The 17,784-nt window shown below is 40.3% G+C and overlaps 1 protein-coding gene across 1 annotated transcript in view; it reads left to right on the forward strand.

Annotated features, from left to right (window-relative positions):
• LOC106567922 (transmembrane serine protease 2) overlaps positions 1-15,990 on the forward strand; it is a 40,568-nt gene extending 24,578 nt beyond the window's left edge. Inside the window, exons 7-15 of the mRNA XM_014137816.2 lie at positions 843-972; positions 1,525-1,638; positions 1,840-1,880; positions 7,410-7,578; positions 14,320-14,492; positions 14,740-14,835; positions 14,952-15,094; positions 15,332-15,484; positions 15,698-15,990. Of these exons, the coding sequence (XP_013993291.1) occupies positions 843-972; positions 1,525-1,638; positions 1,840-1,880; positions 7,410-7,578; positions 14,320-14,492; positions 14,740-14,835; positions 14,952-15,094; positions 15,332-15,484; positions 15,698-15,706 (1,028 nt within the window). The 3' untranslated portion in view covers positions 15,707-15,990. The remainder of the gene's footprint in view (positions 1-842; positions 973-1,524; positions 1,639-1,839; positions 1,881-7,409; positions 7,579-14,319; positions 14,493-14,739; positions 14,836-14,951; positions 15,095-15,331; positions 15,485-15,697) is intronic.
• The last annotated feature ends 1,794 nt before the right edge of the window (positions 15,991-17,784 follow it).

Genomic DNA, 17,784 nt, shown 5'->3' on the forward strand with positions numbered 1-17,784 from the left:
TACTCTGGAGCGAGATCAATTTGGAGGTGGAGGGTCTGTCATGGTCTGGGGCGGTATGTCACAGCGTCATCAGACTGAGAAGGTTGTCATTGCAGGCAATCTCAACGCTGTGCGTTACAGGGAAGACATCCTCCTCCCTCATGTGGTACCCTTCCTGCAGGCTCATCCTGACATGACTCTCCAGCATGACAATGCCACCAGCCATACCGCTTGTTCTGTGCGTGATTTCTTGCAAGGCAGGAATGTCAGTGTTCTGCCATGGCCAGCGACAAGTCCAGATCTCATGAGCACATCTGGGACCTGTTGGATCGGAGGGTGAGAGCTAGGGCCATTCCCCCCAGAAATGTCCGGGAACTTGCAGGTGCCTTGGTGGAAGAGTGGGGTAACATCTCACAGCAAGAACTGCCAAATCTGGTGCAGTCCATGAGGAGGAGATGCACTGCAGTACTTAATGCAGCTGGTGGCCACACCAGATACTGACTGTTACTTTTGATTTTGACCCCCCCTTTGTTCAGGGACACATTTTTCCATTTCTGTTAGTCACATGTCTGTGGAACTTGTTCAGTTTATGTCTCAGTTGTTGAATCTTGTTATGTTCATACAAATATTTACACGTTAAGTTTGCGGAAAATAAACGCAGTTGACAGTGAGAGGACGTTTCTTTTTTTGCTGAGTATACTTACAGTGTGCTGTTGACCGACGCTGTGTTCAGGAACTGACTGTTAAAATGAATGTAGATATGGGGGTTGTTCACACTTTGCTATGGTTAATTATATGATTTTTGTCTTCATGCTTTTCTCCCTGAACTGAACGCTGTTTTAACATCAGTCTCTACTTTCCAGTACGCCTTCATGGGTCTGGTTCTGTGCTGCAGAGTTACTCATCAGACAGTCAGATGTGGAAGCCAGTGTGTGCTGATAACTGGAATGACAACATTGGCAGGGCCACCTGTCAGCAGATTGGATACAGCAGGTGGGTCACCAGGAGAAATAGGATCACATACTGTACATGTCATAGAGTATCAACTGTGATCACTTTCAAATCAAATCTTATTGGTCACATACACATGGTTAGCAGATGTTAATGCAAGTGTAATGAAATGCTTGTGCGTCTTGTTTCCGACAGTGCGGTAATATCTATCAAGTAATCTAACAATTCCCCAACAAATACCTAATACACACAAATCTAAAAGGGGTGAATGAGAATATGTACATAAATATATGGATGAGCGATGGCCGAGCGGCATAGGCAAGGTGCAATAGATGGTATAAAATACCGTATATGCATATGATATGAATAATGTAATATATGTAAACATTATTAAAGTGACATTATTTAAAGTGGCAGTGTTTAAAGTGCCCAGTGATTTTGTCTCCATGTGGACAGCTGCCTCTCTGTGTTAGTGATTGCTGTTTAGCAGTCTGATCACTTGTACAGAAGAGTATATTATATTCTGTGTTGAACATTTTGTACATAACATAAATAATATTTGCGGGGCTGACCATACCTATCTCTGTTTCCAAGTGGGTCCTATGTTCGGTTCTCACAAAGAAACCCAGGCTCCTTGGCCTTTGATGGCTATATGAAGCTGTCAGGCTTTGACCCTCATTCCCTTCTACAGGGGCAGCTAACCAGCAGGTGACGAGAACATGAATACATCTCATTCAATCCAACCTTTTTTTACGGAGTAAATATACCAACATTTAAAAATACAAAATACCTTTTTTGAGTGGTGGGGAATAAATAAAAATAGTCTTCATGTATTGAATTTTCTTTTTTTATACAGTATTGCTTCTGTAAACCTTTATATGACTCTCATGATGTAATTTCCTCCTGCAGTCCCTACTGCTCATTACAAGCAGTCTCCCTGCAGTGTATTGGTAAGTCATTACTTTACCATAACACTGATTCTCTGCACAGACACAGCTGACCTTCAGGTTAAGACAAAGCTTGTAGAAACTCAGTCAGGAAGGGGAACTCAACAGAAGGAGTTATTTGTATTATAGGCAGCAGCTACTCTTCCAGGGGTTCAGCAAAATTAAGGCAATTTTACATTTTGTAAAACATTACAATACATTTACAACAGATTTCACAACATATTAAGCGTTTGCCCTCAGGCCCCTACTCTACTACCACATATATACAACACAAAATCCATGTGTACGTGTGTGTATAGAGCGTATGTTATTGTGTGTTTGTATGCATGCGTCTGTGCCTGTTGGTGTTGCTTCACAGTCCCCGCTGTTCCACAAGGTGTATTTTTATGTTTTTCTAATATAATTTTACTGCTTGCATGAGTTACTTGATGTGGAATAGAGTTCCATGTAGTCATGGCTCTATGTAGTACTGTGCGCCTCCCATAGTCTGTTCTGGACTTGGGGACTGTCTTGTGGGGTATGCATGGGTGTCCGAGCTGTGTGCCAGTAGTTCAAACAGACAGCTCCATGCATTCAACATGTCAATACCTCTCACAAATACAAGTAGTGATGAAGTCAATCTCTCCTCCACTTTGAGCCAGGAGAGATTGACATGCATATTATTAATGTTAGCTCTCCGTGTCCATCCAAGGGCCAGCTGTGCTGCCCTGCTCTGAGCCAAAGTCCCTCTTTGTGGCACCTGACCACAGGACTGAACAGTAGTCCAAAACTAGGGCCCATGGGACCTGCCTTGTTGATAGTGCTGTTAAGAATGCAGAGCAACGCTTTATTATGGACAGACTTCTCCCCATCTTAGTTACTGTTGTATCAATATGTTTTGACCATGACAGTTTGCAATCCAGGGTTACTCCAAGCAGTTTAGTGGCTTCAACTTGCTTAATTACCACATTATTCATAAAAACATTTATTTGAGGTTTAGTGAATGATTTTTAGCAAATACAATGCTTTTAGTTTTTTAAATATTTAGGACTAACTTATTCCTTGCCACCCATTATGAAACTGACTGCAGCTTTTGTTAAGTGTTGCCGTCATTTCAGTCGATGTGGTAGCTGACATGTATAGTGTTGAGTCATCTGCATACATAGACGCTTTACTCAAAGCCAGTGGCATGTCGTTAGTAAAGATTGAAAAAAGTAAGGGGCCTATACAGCTGCCCTTGGGAATTCCTGATTCTACCTAGATTTTGTTACTTTACTGACTTTATTGTCCCCATGAGGAAATTGTGTTGCAGTGCCATGTACACGTTTAAAGAGGCGTTTAAATACAAAACAAATTGACAATACAACTTTCATAAGTTACATACCAATAAAAAGAGACAAGCCTGCTGGCCTTACTGGGTGGATAGGAACATTAGCTTGAGCTATTTAGAGTGATATCTCACCTGGCACAAATGATTGTCTAGTTCTGTTTTTCCTGCCGAGGGGTGCCCTACACCTGCGCCCAGAGGGGAGTAGTTCAAAGTCTGGGTACAGGGGGTGGCTTGGGTCTAAAATTATTTTTGGAGCCTTGTGGAGGGCCCTGACCTTAAAGATCTCATCCAGGCCTGTCTGTTTGACTCCAAGTACCTTGCTTGCTGTGGTGATAATCCTTCTCAGCATATTTCTCTGGCTGATGGTGGCATTGCCAAACCAACAAATACAAAAAGTTAAAATACTCTCAATGAAAGATTTGTAAAACAGAGTCAGTATAGTACAATCAACAATATTTTTATCAGCCCAGCATTATGAGAAAGTACAGTTTCTGTTGACTCTTTTTGTAGATCAGGTGTGTACAGTTACTCCACTGAAACTTATTGTCCAAGAGGATACCCAGATATTTGTATTCCTCTACAATCTCTATGTTCTGACCACTGATAGATGTTGCAGAGGTAGGTGTTGTACACTTCCTGAAGTCTATGCACATCTCTTTGGTCTTGTTGGTATTGATGACCAAGTGTGATTCGTCACACCACTTTACAAAGTAATTTAGGACCGGGCCATGGTGTTCCTCATCATCATGCAACAGGCTGATCAAGGCAATTTCATCCGCAACCTTAACGAGGTGTCTGTCAGGATGGGAACTAGTACAACTATTAGTGTACAAGATGTAGAGGAGTGGGGACAAAACACATCCCCGAGGAGAGCCTGTGTTGGCCTACTTTGACCCGCTGTGATCTCTGGCTCAGTAAGTCCAACAGCCACAAAACCAGGAGAGGCTTCCATTAAAGAACACCCTCTGTGTTCTGTTAGACAGGTAAATCTCTATCCACAATATAGCACGGGGTGTAAAGCCATATCACAAGGTTTTCCAGCAACAGACTGAACGAAGCCGTACTGAAGTCTAACAAAACAGCCCCCACAATCTTTTTATCATCAATTTCTCTCAGGCAATCATCAGTCATATATATAAGTGCTGTGATTGTTGAATGTCCTTCCCTACAAAACGTGCTGAAAGTCTTGTCAATTTGTTTACTGTAAAATAGCAATGTATTTGGTCAAACACAATTTCTTCCAAAATTTTACAACGGGTTGGTAACGGATTGCTGATTGGTCGGCTTTTTGAGCAAGTAAATGGGGCTTTACAATCCTTAGGTAGGGGAATAACTTTTGCTTCCCTCTAGGCCTGAGGGCACACACTTTCTAGTAGGCTTAAACTGAAGATTTGGCAAATAGGAGTGGAAAATTGTCCACTATTATTCTCAGTAATTTTCCATCAAAGTTGTCAGACCACAGGGGCTTGTCATTGTTGATAGAAAATTATTTTTTCCCCTCTTCCACACTTACTTTACGGAATTCAATTTGGTCAGATATACTTGGATGTGTAGTGTCAGCGTTTGTTGCTGGCAGTCACATGATTTCTGAATTTGCAGTACGTTTGCCAACGGTTGTACAGCCATACCTATTTGCCATTTATTTTGCCTCATCCTTCTCAACCATACAGTTTTTCAATTCTTCATCAATCCACAGGGATTTAACAGTTTTTACAGTCATTTTCTTAATGGGTGCATGCTTATTAGAAACTGGGATAAGCAATTTCATAAATGTGTCAAGTGCAGCGTCTGGTTGCTCCTCATTACACATCACGGACCAACAAATATTCTTCACATCAACATAGGAATCACTACAAAACGTATTATACACTATATTAGGCCCAGCCTTTGGAACTTGGGTTTCCTAAATATGGCTACTATATTGTGATTACTACATTCGATGGATTTGAATACTGCTTTCAAACACATTTCTGCAGCATTAGTAAAGATGTGATCAATACATGTTGATGATTTCATTCCTGTGCTGTTTGTAACTACACCGGTAGGTTGATTGATAACCTGAACCAGGTTGCAGGCGCTAGTTACAGTTTGAAGATTTCTCTTGAGTGGGCAGTCTGATGAAAGCCAGTCAATATTTAAATCACCCAGAAAATATACCGCTCAATTGATATCACATGCATTTCACATGTCATCCAGATACTGACTGTTAGCACTTGGCAGCTTCCCATAAGAATGGGCTTTAGGTGAGGCAGATGAACCTGTAGCCATATTACTTCAACAGTATTTAACATGAGATCTTCTCTAAGCCTTACAGGAATGTGGTTCTGAATATAAAACAGCCACACCTCCACTTTTGGCATTTTTTCTGTAGATCTTATAATCATGTATTGCTATCACTGCATCATCAAATGTATTATCTGAGTTTTAGAAATTGTCAGAATATGAATGTCATCTGTCACTAGCAAATTATTGATTTCATGAACCTTGTTTTTAAGCTGTTAATGTGGGCTATTTTTAACACTTTTCTGGGACGCTTTAATGTTTTTCTTGCTTTACTGGAAGCATAGCAGATGTAGACATGCTTGGGTTATTTACAGTATGTTAGTGCAGGGTGAACTCCACACAGTGGAGATTCCTGCTTGGGCACACCACCTCAGTGCTAACAGTTTAACTCTGATACATAGGCATATGATTACTGCATACAATAGCTGTAGGATCAGCAGAGGCATCCAGGGCAGTGAGGAACAGAAATAAGTTACTTACATTGTGTCTTCCAACGCCCCCGGAATAATGTACATTTGCTGAAACATTATGACAACTCAGCGACACAATGGTAGGGATTAAATGAGCTGGGCTTGGGTCATTGATAAGTCGTTGTCTCAATACAGCCTTATAATGCTGTGAAAGGATCCAGGAACCCAAATGATTTGGGTGGGTCCCATCCTCATTATTGACAGGAGATTGACAACCTTGACATTTAGATTATCATTGTTACATGTAGCTGGTTTACTACTCTGGTCTATATCTTGACCAGGTACTTTGGGTTGGCTATGGAAACATGAAGATGATATGGTTTCTCTTAAGTAGACAACCAAACTGAATTAAAAACCCTAACCCTAAAAATGCCACCTGGTGGAAATGTTGACCCCCTCGAAACCCTCTTTTTGATCATTCTGAAATTGTAGGACTCTGTCAAACAACTAGTTAAAGACAAAATAAAACATGTACGATTTCTGTGTCAATATGTAGGAAAGAAAAATACTCTTTTGAATTCTAGTGGGGAGGCTAAACTGAAATTGTTGACTCAATCATGCATTTTGTGATAAAAGCACAACATTTGGCACAGACTTGTAGCTTGTCTTCCCATCCACATCGCTCCGGCCGAACACGCCCGCTAGCGTTTCTTCTTCACGATGACACTGGGTTTGCTTTCCTCCCTGACATCTTATTGAATGCAAACAAATTCTGACCATTCTGATTGGTCCCAGATACAGATGGGTTGGACCAGAGCTGGGGCCAGAGCCATCATTGGCTTTGATACTCTAATTGGTTAGAGACGAGCTAAACGCTGATTGGTTTTGTGCAATGCCCCTCATTTTGATGTGACAACAAACTTATAGGATTGCAGCAACAATAACAAAAAAAAGCAATTGGAACTGAGTTGATAGCCTAAAGTATTCCAAAGTTCGAGCAAAATGTGTGATGGCACCGGCGCCCATATAGCCCATGTCACCCATATCGGTGGCCATCTTAGGTCCTAAAGGTTTGTCATAGCTTAAATCGCCAACTTCTCAACCTCTACGTATCACAGAAACACAACACCTTGAAAGAATAACATAAACATTTTCATGATAAATTGCTATGGATAAAATTGATCAAAATAACTTCAAAACATAACCATTGTTTTGTGTTACTGCTTAACAGACAGTCTCTTTGCAATCTTTACTAATTTAAAAAATGACCACCGTTGTCGATTTAGGATTATAAATATGTTGTCGCTTTTAGGGTTAAAACGTTCTTATCCACCAGTGAAGTGATCCCTGTTTTGTTCAGTTTGAACCAGACTGGCTACCCCTCTTTGCCCTACAATAGCTTGTGACAGCCTGAAAGACTAGCTGAGATTTGGTTCTGGGTGCCCAGATTACTTTACAGTTAATCTTGGAAATTAGAAAATTGGGTTAGATTCTGTAATGTTTCTCTGTGTGTTGTTGTCTGGCTTCCAGACTGTGGTGTGAGTTTCGCGCCCACTAGGAGCCGTATTGTAGGAGGCGACAAAGCGGTGAGCGGGGCTTGGCCCTGGCAAGTCAGTCTGCACTCCAACTACCAGCACCAGTGTGGAGGCTCCATCATCAGCCCTGAGTGGATCATCACAGCAGCCCACTGTATAGAAACGTGAGTGTGACTCAATCTGACCTCGTATCAAAGCTAATTTAATACTTACTACTAAAGACAGAGAGCCGGGTGGTGGACGAGACTAGACTCAATCATTTGTTCCTCTCAGAGGAGATTCCTCAAGGGAGGAAGAGGAATATTATACTCCTCAACATTTTTATGAAAAAACATACAAAATAAAAACTATTTAAAAAAATCCTTGTAAATTAAACTACAGCATGATTTTGTGGTGGGAGCACTACAACAATGAAACCAGCAGAGAGATCGCCTCAGGACTTACTATTGTCTGTTTCCTCTGGGTCCTTCTATATGAATTCAATTATTTTCGGACTGAACACATTTCATTTAAACAAAACTATCCATGCATGTTTGCCTATGGTAGAAGTGGTCAGAAAGCTATTTTTTGGACCGGATTGCCTAAAACAGTGGTTCCCAAACGTTTTAATAGTCCTGTACCCCTTCAAACATTCAACCTCCAGCTGTGTATCACCTCTAGCACCAGGGTCAGCGTACTCTCAAATGTTGTTTTTTGCCAGCATTGTAAGCCTGCCACACACACACACTATACGATACATTTATTTAACATAAGAATGAGTGTGAGTTTGTCACAACCCGGCTCGTGGGAAGTGACAAAGAGCTCTTATAGGACCAAGGCACAAATACTAATAATCAATAGTTTTGCTCTTTATTTAGCCATCTTACATAAAACCTTATTTGCTCATCAAAAATTGTGAATAACTTACCACAGATTAATCAGAAGGGTGTGCTTGAAAGGATGCACAAAACTCTGCAATGTTGGGTTGTATTGGAGAGAGAGTCTCACTCTTAAATCATTTTCCACACACAGTCTGTGCTTGTATTTAGTTTTCATGCTAGTGAGGACTGAGAATCCACTCTCACATAGGTACGTGGTTGCAAAGGGCATCAATATCTTAACAGCGTGATTTGCTAAAGTAAGAAACTCTGAGCGCAGCCCTAACCTGGCAGTGACTTCTGATTAAATTCAATTTTCACAGAACCGCTTGTTGCAATTTCGATGAGGCGCTCGTTCAGATATCAGGAAGTGGACGGGAGGCAATATAGGGATAAAGAATCCAGTTGTTTGTGTCGTCCGTTTCAGGAAAGTACCTGCGTAATTGCGCACCCAGCTCACTCAGTTGCTTTGCCCCTTGATAACCAGTCCACTTCTGGATGTTGTAAAAGCGTTACATGGTCGCTGCCCATATCATTGCATAATGCAGAAAATACACGAGAGTTCAGGACCTTGCATTAACAAAGTTAACCATTTTCACTGTAGTGTCCAACATGTCTTTCAAGCTGTCAGGCATTCCCTTGGCAGCAAGAGCCTCTCGGTGGATGCTGCAGTGTATCCAAGTGGCGTCGGGAGCAACTGCTTGCAGGCGCGTTAGCACTCCACTATGTCTCCCTGTCATGGCTTTTGCGCCATCTGTACAGATACCAACACATCTTGACCACCAAAGTCCATTTGTTGTCACAAAGCCGTCCAGTACTTCAAAAATATCCTCATGTTGTCCTGGTTTCCAGTGGTTTGCAGAAGAGGATGTCTTCCTTAATTGACCCCCATAAACGTAACGCACATATACCAGGAGCTGTGCCAGGCCTGCCACTTCTGTTGACTCATCCAGCTGTAATGCATATAATTTACTGGCTTGTATGCGACGCAGGAATTTTTTCAAACCATCTCCTGCCATATCACTGATGCGTCCTGAAACAGTGTTGTTTGATAAAGGCATTGTCTGAATACTTTTTTGGGCCTTTTTCTCCAGCATTCTCCCAGCCATATCCAAGGCAGCAGGAATAATTAAGTCCTCCACAATAGTATGGGGCTTGCCTGTCCTAGCCACTCGGTAGCTCACAATATAAGACCGTCTAGCCCCTTCTTATTAAATGGTATCTGTTGCTTTTACACGTCTTACTACTTGGAAGTCGTCTTTATTCTCACTCAAAAAACTCCTGTGGCTTATTTTTGAAATTGTCATGTTTCGTTTCTAAATGTCTGAGCAAGAGTGAAGGTTTCCCACCAGAGAGTAACGGTTAATGTGATTGGATGATTGGATTATTTGACAAGGCTACCTGTATTTGACATTGTGTTGTTATTTCGCTGAACACCAGATGGTTTAATTTTATTTTTGGCAGTGAATCGAGGTTATTCAGGCGAGGGGAAAAAAACTCACCCAAATGTATAGCCCCATTTGACAATATAAATGTATTGTTTGAAAATGTGAAGAAAAAATATGTAGAATTTAACTTACAAACAGGGTTGTCCAACTATTCTGATTTCTTGAAAAAAGTCAAATATAAATGTCTAGCCTTTAACGTCAATTATTTAAATACGTCTAAGTTAAATACACATTTTCACAAATGCTGTAGCTTAGACCCTATTTTACATAAACTGAGTTGTTCGTGTTGTGCCCATCATTGGTTGAGACATAGCATACTCTTGAATACAGGGTGGGAGTTTACACGTTTTTAGATAATATTAAAACCTCTCTAGGGGGTGTGGGATGGTAGCGTCCTATCTGGCCAACATCCGGTGAAATTGCAGAGCGCCAAATTCAAATTAAATTACTATAAATATTTAACTTTCATGAAATCACAAGTGTAATACATAAAAATAAAGCTTAACTTGTTAATCCAGCCGCCGTGTCAGACTTCAAAAAGGCTTTACGGCGAAAGCAAACCATGCGATTATTTGAGGACAGCACTCAGCACACGAAACATTACATACAGTTAGTTACCAGCCAAGTAGATTAGTCACGAAAGTCAGAAATAGCAATATAATTAACCTCTCTTGGGCAGGTGGGACGCTAGGTTCACACTATTCAACAGCCAGTGAAAAATCAGAGCGCCAATTTCAAATTCAAATCAACAAAATGTCATAATTCAAAGTTCTCAAACATACGACTATTTTACATCATTTTAAAGGTACACTTCTCGTTAATGTAACCACATTCTCCGATTTCAAAAAGGCTTTACGGTGAAAGCATAAAGTTAGATTATGTTAGGACAGGTACAACACAAGAAAAACCACACAGCCATTTTCCAAGCAGGAGAGGGGTCACAAATACCAGAAATTCAGCTAAAATTAAGCACTAACCTTTGACGATCTTCATCAGATGACACTCATAGGACTCAATGTTAGACAATACATGTATGTTTTGTGTGATAAAGTTCATATTTATATCCAAAAACAGCATTTTACATTGGCGCGTGATGTTCAGAAAATATTTTGCCTCCAATACTGCCGGTGAAACAGCACAACAATTTACAAAAATACTCATCATAAACGTTGATAAAATATTCAACTATTATTCAAAGAATTTTAGATAACCATCTCCTTTATGCAACCGCTGTGACCGATTTCAAAAAAGCTTCACGGGGAAAGCACACTTTGCAATAATCTGAGTACGGCGCTCAGAAACATACACTAGGCAATACAGATACCCGCCATTTTGGATTCATCTAAAATCATAAATAGCATTATAAATATTCACTTACCTTTGACGATCTTCATCAGAAGGCACTTCCAGGAATCCCAGGTCCACAATAAATGTTGTTTTGTTCGATAAAGTCCATAATTTATGTCCAAATACCTCCTTGTTGTTTGCGAGTTCAGTAAGCGACTCCAAATGTAGGAAGCGCGCCCAAAATTTCACGACGAAAAGTACAAAAAAAGTTATATTTACGTTCGTTGAAACATGTCAAACGTTGTATAGCATCAATCTTTAGGGACTTTTTAACCTCTCTAGGGTCGGCGGGACGAAATCGTCCCACCTTCGTAACAGCCAGTGGAATCCTGTGGCGCGTTATTCAAATACCTTAGAAATGCTATTACTTCAATTTCTCAAACATATGACTATTTTACACCATTTTAAAGATAAGACTCTCGTTAATCTAACCACACTGTCCGATTTCAAAAAGGCTTTACAACGAAAGCAAAACATTAGATTATGTCAGCAGAGTACCCAGCCAGAAATAATCAGACACCCATTTTTCAAGCTAGCATATAATGTCACATAAACCCAAACCACAGCTAAATGCAGCACTAACCTTTGATGATCTTCATCAGATGACACACCTAGGACATTATGTTATACAATACATGCATGTTTTGTTCAATCAAGTTCATATTTATATAAAAAAACAGCTTTTTACATTAGCATGTGACGTTCAGAACTAGCATACCCCCCGCAAACTTCTGGTGAATTTACTAAATTACTCACAATAAACGTTCACAAAAAAACATAACAATTATTTTAAGAATTATAGATACAGAACTCCTCTATGCACTCGCTATGTCCGATTTTAAAATAGCTTTTCGGTGAAAGCACATTTTGCAATATTCTGAGTAGATAGCCCGGCATCACAGGACTAGCTATTTAGACACCCAGCAAGTTTAGCCCTGACCAAAGTCAGATTTACTATAAGAAAAATGTTATTACCTTTGCTGTTCTTCGTCAGAATGCACTCCCAGGACTTCTACTTCAATAACAAATGTTGGTTTGGTTCAAAATAATCCATAGTTATGTTCAAATATCCTCTGTTTTGTTCGTGCGTTCAAGACACTATCCGAATGGTAAAGAAGGGTGACGCGCACGACGCATTTCGTGACAAAACAATTCTAAATATTCCATTACCGTACTTTGAAGCATGTCAACCGCTGTTTAAAATCAATTTTTATGCAATTTTTCTCGTAAAAAAGCGATAATATTCCGACCGGGAAAGCGTGTTTACGTTCAAAGACAAAAGAAAATAAAACATGGGGTCGACTCGTGCACGCGCCTGAGTCTCATAGTACTCTGACCGGCCACTATCCAAACGCGCTAATGTTTTTCAGCCAGAGGCTGGAATTACATCATTCAGCTTTTTCCCGGGTTCTGAGAGCCTATGGGAGCTGTAGGAAGTGTCACGTTACAGCAAAGATCCTCAGTTTTCAATAAACAGAGCCAAGAAGAACAAGAACTTGTCAGACAGGCCACTTCCTGTAAGGAATCTTCTCAGGTTTTTGCCTGCCATATGAGTTCTGTTATACTCACAGACACCATTCAAACAGTTTTAGAAACTTTAGGGTGTTTTCTATCCAAAGCCAATAATTATATGCATATTCTAGTTACTGGGCAGGAGTAGTAACCAGATTAAATCGGGTACGTTTTTTATCCGGCCGTGCAGATACTGCCCCCTGTCCCCAACAGGTTAACTTAGAACTTCAATAATATTCCAACCGGACGATTCCAATGTCTTGAAAAATGTTTTGGAACACAGCTACTGTACCTCATCACGTGAGTGCGTGCCAATGAACTCATGTCCTTCCCTGAGTCACCAACTCCCCGGCCTTCTTGTTCGCTCTCTGTTCACTGCAAAAGCCTGAAACTAGGTTCTAAAGACTGTTGACATCTAGTGGAAGCCTTAGGAAGTGCAAAATTAACCCTAAGTCACTGTGTGTTGGATAGGCAATGACTTGAAAAGACTACAAGCTCCAGATTTCCCACTTCCTGGTTAGATTTTTCTCAGGTTTTTGCCTGCCATATGAGTTCTGTTATACTCACAGACATCATTCAAACAGTTTTAGAAACTTCAGTGTTTTCTATCCAAATCTACTAATATATGCATATTCTAGTTCCTGGGCCTGAGTAGTAGGCCATTTAATTTGGGTACGTTATTCATCCGGCCGTGAAAATACTGCCCCCTACCCAAGAGAGGTTAATCACTTACCTTTGATGATCTTTGTATGGTTGCACTCACAAGACTCCCAGTTAAACAATAAATGTTTGTTTTGTTCGATAAAGTCCCTCTTTATATCCAAAAACCTCCATTTTGTTGGCGTGTTTTGGTCAGTAATCCAATGACTCAAATGCAGTCACAAGAGGCAGATGAAAATTCCAAATAGTATCCGTAAAGTTTGTAGAAACATGTCAAACGATGTTTATAATCAATCCTCAGGTTGTTTTTAGCCTAAATAATTGATAATATTTCAACTGGACAATAGCGTCATCAATATAAAAGAAAAACAAGAAAGGCGTGCTCTCGGTCGCACGCAGTAAAGAGCTCTGGGGACATCCCACTATCCACTCACTCAAAGTTCTCATTCTCCCTCATTTTTCAGAATAAAAGCCTGAAACAATGTCTAAAGACTGTTCACAACTAGTGGAAGCTATAGGGAACGGAATCTGGGTCCTATCCCTTTAAATGGTGGGTAGGCTTTCATTGGAAAAACAGCCATTTCAAATGAATGGCACTTCCTGGATTGATTTTCCACAGGTTTTCGCCTGCCATTACAGTTCTGTTATACTCACAGACATTATTTTAACAGTTTTACATGCATATCCTAGCTTCTGGGCCTGAGTAGCAGGCAGTTTACTTTGGGCACGCTTTCATCTGGAGGTGAAAATAGTGCCCCCTACCCTAGTGAGGTTAAAAGGTTAAAAAAAAAAAAAATAATAATAATTCAAATCATTAAATAGTTTGACAACCCTGTTTGTAAGCTTTCAAATGTTATCATACCCAATACATTTTTTTCACTGATGAACACATGGATGTCTCATGGTAGGATGGGGTATGCAAAATGGGTCAACTTTTCCTGAAAAATTTGACATTCAGGTCCAGAAAGTTACTTTCTGACCATTTCTACCATTGGTAAAGGTTTCGTTCAAATTAAAAGGGGTGCAGTCAGAAAATGATTGAAATCATATGGATCAACCCCTCTGTCATTTTGCATGGTAGGCTATCACAGCCCAGTCAGTGGACAGTGTATGCTGGCTATTTGACCCAGATACAGATGGCTAGTGCCACCGGCAATTCAGTGGGACGCATCATCTCTCACGAAAAGTACGACAAGCAGACTAAGGATAATGACATCGCTCTTATGAAACTCAACACATTACTCACTATGTCAGGTAAGTCACTGGTCAATTTCAAACATTTGAAACATATGTTCCAATGGCAAATTACATTGGGGGTTTGGAAAAACGACACTATGATGTGAATTGTCACAAATGCATAGTAAAGTTGCATTCAACCTTTTCAATTTTGTGAAGGAGCCCTAACACGGTTAATATGATATTTTTTTTTAATGTGTCACTGTTTCGGTAGTCATATTGGAGTACAACACTCCAAGCCAGTCTTAAATGTTTTGTGTTGCAGATAAGGTGAGACCAGTGTGTCTGCCCAACTTCGGAGTGAATCTGACTCCCCAGCGAGAAGCCTGGATCTCTGGATGGGGGTCCATTAGGAGTGGTGGTAAGACAACTTTTATTACAGGACCAATGACTGTCATTATTAAACACAGGTCATCAGAATAAAATCTATTTGTTGTATTAAATCTTTATGCTTGACAATCATTGCGATGACTCCAGGGTTGGTGTCAGATTACCTGCGTCAGGCCCAGATCACCATGTACAGCAGACACACATGTAACGCACAGTTGGTGTACAATGGACGTGTCACCGCCTCTATGATCTGTGCTGGGACACTGGCAGGAGGAGTGGACTCATGTCAGGTCAGATTCACTCTTAAAATATTTTGTAATAGATATTCATGGGAAGTTTTTTTACTTCCTACTTGATGTTACATGTATTCTTTCTTATTTGATATCATCTTTTGATTTGCTGTTTTCTTATTGTGTTATGATAGAGCGGATGGTGGTATAATGAAGAAATTAACATACTCTGGAAGGTATAAAGTTATGATCCCATGACGTAATGCTAACTTGGGGGGTAACTTTTGTGTCTTGCAGGGGGATAGTGGAGGACCAATGGTGGCCAAGGAGGGTTCATTATGGTGGCTGGTAGGGGACACTAGCTGGGGTATAGGTTGTGCTCTGAAGAACAAGCCAGGAATCTACGGCAATGTCTCCCACTTCCTCCCCTGGATATATGAACAAATGCAGGTAGGTACTAACAGTAACTAACAGTTGATTTATTGTAAGATAAGAAAATATAGCATTTTATTGTCTCTTTTCACATACATCTGTTTTGCGTAACTCCATACAGGACATAAAACATACATAAATATAGAGGGCAAGGGGCAATACAAATTATGTGGATCCAGTAAAGCATTATTACCTTTTAACATGTTTTATCCACTTTGAATTTCCTTGCAGAAAAATTGATGGCGATACCAATGATGATGGCCTCTTTTGCTAATCAAATTCACCTGTCTGAAATGTGGCTTCTGAATAAATTACACGTACACTGCTTTCAGGGATGATTTTTGGTGCCTGTTGACTTATTGGCAAAGGGTGGCTACATTGAAGAATCTAAAATATATTTAGATTTGTTTAACACTTTTTTGGTTACTACATGATTCTATGTGTGTTATTTCATAGTTTTGATGTCTTCACTATTTTTGTACAATGTAGAAAATAGTAAAAATAAAGAAAAACCCTTGAATGAGTATTTGTGTCCAAACTTTTGACTGGTACTGTACATATGATACACAAAAAATGCTAGCAACTGTTTATATCTGTGATTAATAAGGGAGTGGCTGTTTTCTGTGAATTCATTTCCTGGAGCTGTTTCTGTATGGGACACAAAGACATGACTGCTTCCGTATGTGCTCATGTGCCAAGATGTGGACTGGGAGTGACTAAGCTTAGGTTTGTGATACCTCCCTCTCAGATTATTGTTTTGGAAGTGTTTTCTTTTCACCTACTGAAGGGTAAAAGTCCTGAATGTGTTTCTGTGGAAAAACTTAAAGTGAACATATAGCTGTAGCCAGCCTCTAACTAGTAATGTTTCCAAAAATTGTTTACAGACAGATTATTTCACTTATAATTCACAGTATCACAATTCCAGTGGGTCAGAAGTTTACATACACTAAGTTGACTGTGCCTTTAAACAGCTTGGAAAATTCCAGAAAATGATGTCATGGCCTTAGATGCTTCTGATAGGCTAATTGACATCATTTGAGTCAATTGGAGACGTACCTGGGGATGTATTTCAAGGCCTACCTTCAAACTCAGTGCCTCTTTGCTTGACATCATGGGAAAATCAAACAAAATCAGCCAAGACCTCAGAAAAAAATGTGTAGACCTCCACAAGTCTGGTTCGTCCTTGGGAGCAATTCTCAAATGCCTGAAGGTACCACGTTCATCTGTACAAACAATAGTACGCAAGTTTAAATAGCATGGGACCATGCAGCCGTCATACCGCTCAGGAAGGAGACCTGTCTCCTAGAGATGAACGTACTTTGGTGCGAAAAGTGCAAATCAATCTCAGAACAACAGCAAAGGACCTTCTGAAGATGCTGGAGGAAACCGGTACAAAAGTATCTATATCCACAGACAAACGAGTCCTATATCGACATAACCTGAAAGGCCGCTCAGCAAGAAAGAAACGACTGCTCCAAAACCACCATAAAAAAGCAAGACTGCGGTTTGGGGACAAAGATCGTACTTTTTGGAGAAATGTCCTCTGGTCTGATGAAACAAAAATAGAACTGTTTGGCCATAATGACCATTGTTATGTTTGGAGGAAAAAGGGGGACGCTTGCAAGCTGAAGAACACCATCCCAACCGTGAAGCACGGGGGTGGCAGCATCATGTTGTGGGGGTGCTTTGCTGCAGGAGGGACTGGTGCACTTCACAAAATACATGGCATCATGAGGCAGGAAAATTATGTGGATATATTGAAGTAACATCTCAAGACATCAGTCAGGAAGTTAAAGCTTGGTTGCAAATGGGACTTTCAAATTGACAATGACCCCAAGCATACTTCCAAAGTTGTGGCAAAATGGCTTAAGGACAACAAAGTCAAGGTATTGGAGTGGCCATCACAAAGCCCTGACCTCAATCCCATAGAACATTTGTGGGTAGAACTGAAAAAGCGTGTGCGAGCAAGGAGGCCTACAAACCTGACTCAGCTACACCAGCTCTGTCAGGAGGAATGGGCCAAAATTCACCCAACTTATTGTGGGAAGCTTGTGGAAGGCCCGAAACGTTTGACCCAAGTTCAACAATTTCAAGGCAATGCTACCAAATACTAATTGAGTGTATGTAAACTTCTGACTGGGAATGTGATGAAAGAAATAAAATCTGAAATAAATCATTCTCTCTACTATTATTCTGACATTTCACATTCTTAAAATAAAGTGGTGATCCTAACTGACCTACGACAGAGAATTTTTACTAGGATGGCAGGAATGGACACGGAGTTTAAATGTATTTGGCTAAGGTGTATGTAAACTTCC

Source organism: Salmo salar, chromosome ssa13, assembly GCF_905237065.1.
Source record: "Salmo salar chromosome ssa13, Ssal_v3.1, whole genome shotgun sequence".
NCBI lineage: Eukaryota > Metazoa > Chordata > Actinopteri > Salmoniformes > Salmonidae > Salmo > Salmo salar.